General features: G+C 48.9%; 1 protein-coding gene across 1 annotated transcript; it reads left to right on the top strand.

The window, feature by feature from the left end:
• The first annotated feature begins 1,371 nt into the window (after positions 1–1,371).
• Positions 1,372–1,966, top strand: LOC126285165 (dynein axonemal heavy chain 5-like). The gene is made up of 2 exons (XM_049984476.1): positions 1,372–1,716; positions 1,832–1,966. Exons 1-2 carry the CDS (start codon positions 1,372–1,374, stop codon positions 1,964–1,966), a joined length of 480 nt encoding a protein of 159 aa, XP_049840433.1.
• The last annotated feature ends 833 nt before the right edge of the window (positions 1,967–2,799 follow it).

The raw sequence follows: 2,799 nt of genomic DNA, 5'->3' as shown, positions 1-2,799 counted from the left end.
ACAGAACTTACAAAACAAATGCAATTGGAAGATATGCATCAGTGTTTTACTTAGGAAGAGCGAATGGAAAACTCAGATTTGTTAGAAGGTTCCGGGAGAGCGTAGTGCGTCTGTAAAACGAATCGTATGTGAGTTCTAAAATACTGATCCTGTGTTAAGAGTCCTTATCAAATAGGCATGATGTCAAGCGATTTTAGAGACAGGCTGTTAGGATCGTAACAGATTGATAGAACCAATATGGAAGTGTAACGCAAATGCTTGGGGAACTTAAATGGGTGTATTTGAAAGACCGGCGTTGTTGTAATCCCGAGACCCAGTTGCGTACATTTAGAGAATCTGTGGTAGAAAAAGACTGCTAGATCATTATGCTGCCTCCATTACTCAAGAATCCTGAAGTTAACGTAAAAGAGATTCGTGTATATACAGAAGCATACAGTCCCTCGCTCAGCACACGAATGGAATAGAGCCACAAGTGACCCATCGGGACTATCCGACGGACGTGTCATCCTCAGTTGAGGATGCGGATAGGAGGGGCGTGCAGTCAGCACACCACCCTCCCCTCCCGGTAGTTATGATAGTTTTCTTTGACCGAAGCCGCTACTATTCGGTCGAGTATCTCCTCAATTGGCGTCAAGAGGCTGAGTGCACCCCGAAAAGTGGCAACAGTGCATGGCAGCAGGATGGTCACTCATCCAAGTGCCAGTCATGCCCAACAGCGCTTATCTTCGGTGATCTCACGGGACTGGTATATCCACTGCGGCAAGGCCGTTGCCTCAATGGAATAGAGAAGATCAAAGAAATTGAATCGATGTACCCTCCACCATGCACTACAACTGCGCTTGCGGAGTACACGTGTAGAGAAACAGGGTTCGCACAAAGACATGGAAACGCCACAAACACATTTCATTACCCTGCCTAATATGGTGCAGGAAAACAGTTGGTATTCGGAATACCTTCCAGTCGTCTCGGAATGGTTTTCGACGGAATCCCGTGCTTATGTGGGTCAGCGATGGTAAGGCGGGAGTGAGCGAATGAGTGTCATTATATAGGTTTGCTCCCCACTGTGAGACAGCATTTTAGTGATTTTATCCAGTTTCGTTTCTTTTAATACTCGTAAGGGTGATGATAAACCCGACGTTGAGAATCGGCACGCTCCACACACACACACACACACACACACACACAAACACACACACACACATACACACAGAGACTAGGGGATCTTATACCATCCATCCAGCAAAGCAGTGACACGGTCCACGGTCAGGTAACGTTGATTGGATGTGGACAGCGATCATGCACTCTTTTCTCCAAAGTAGAGCACAGATGCTCAATAATATTGAGATCTAGTTACGGTGATGTCCAGGGGAAATGCGACAGTTCACCCTTGTGCGAGAGCTCCAGACGGAGCGGACGGCACCCGCCACCGACGTCACCGCCAACAAGCGCAACATGCAGGAGCTCGAAGAAAATCTGCTGTACAAGCTAACCACGGTGCAAGGCTCACTGGTGGACGACGAGGCGGTGATCGAGGTGCTGAACGTGACCAAGAACAAAGCGGCTGAGGTGCGCGAGAAGGAGGCGGTGGCCGCAGAGGCAGAGGTCAAGATCAGCACGGCCCTTGAGGAGTTCCGGCCAGTGGCGACGCGGGGCAGCGTACTCCATTTCCTGATCGTCGACATGGCCGTGGTCAATTTCATGTACCAGGCGTCCCTGGTGCAGCTCCCCGAGCGCTTTCATATCTCCATGCAGCGCTCTGAGAAGAGCCTCGCCACGTCCAAGCGAATAGCGTCCATCAGAGTACATGACATTCGAACTGTTCCGGTACAAGTGCCGCGGCTTGTACGAGGACCACAAGTTCGTGTTCACCCTGCTGCTGTCGCTCAAAGTAGACATGGAGCGGGAGTACGTGTCGCACGAGGAGTTCAACACATTCATCAAGTTCGGGAAGATGAGAGTAGGGTGAACGGGAACTCTGTCGTTTTGGAATACAGCATCACCACTGAGGAAACAGGTTGTACCCTTGGATGGACCTGTACAGCCAAAACGGTCATTTTGTAGAAATGCGATCTTGCAGAGAACCCACGGGGTGAAGCCCAGTCATGTTCCAAATTTGGGATATAAACTCAGCCAGACGTTGGGAACAATATTCTACAAGACTCATCCGAGCAAATCACTTTCTTCCATTGCTTCGTAGACTAAGTTTTATGGCTTATGCTAAGCGCAGTTTTCCTGCTACGCGCATCTGCATCATAGATGATGCAGAATTTGGAATTCTAGCTCGATGTGTAATTCCCTTCTTACGGAGCTACATTCGAGTTTCGGTGCTGTCTGTGTTTTCAGGGCGTCATTCAGTTCTGCAGTGACTTTTGCACCTGTCGTCCTCCTACACTACTGGCCATTAAAATTGCTACACCACGAAGATGACGTGCTACAGACGCGAAATTTAACCCACAGGAAGAAGATGCTGTGATAAGCAAATGATTAGCTTTTCAGAGCATTCACACAACGTTGGCGCCGGTGGCAACATCTACAGCGTGCTGACATGAGGAAAGTTTCCAAACGATTTCTCATACAAAAACATCAGTTGCCGGCGTTGCCTGATGAAACGTTGTTGTGATGCCTCGTGTAAGGAGGAGAAATGCGTACCATCGCGTTTCCGACTTTGATAAAGGTCGGATTGCAGCCTATCGCGATTGCGGTTTATCGTATCGCGACATTGCTGCTTGCGTTGGTCGAGATCCAATGACTGTTAGCAGAATATGGAATCGGTGGGCTCAGGAGGGTAATACGAAACGC

Source organism: Schistocerca gregaria, chromosome 8 (assembly GCF_023897955.1).
Source record: "Schistocerca gregaria isolate iqSchGreg1 chromosome 8, iqSchGreg1.2, whole genome shotgun sequence".
NCBI lineage: Eukaryota > Metazoa > Arthropoda > Insecta > Orthoptera > Acrididae > Schistocerca > Schistocerca gregaria.
The sequence above is the reverse complement of the archived record's forward strand: the minus strand, read 5'-3'. Positions and strand labels throughout refer to the sequence as shown.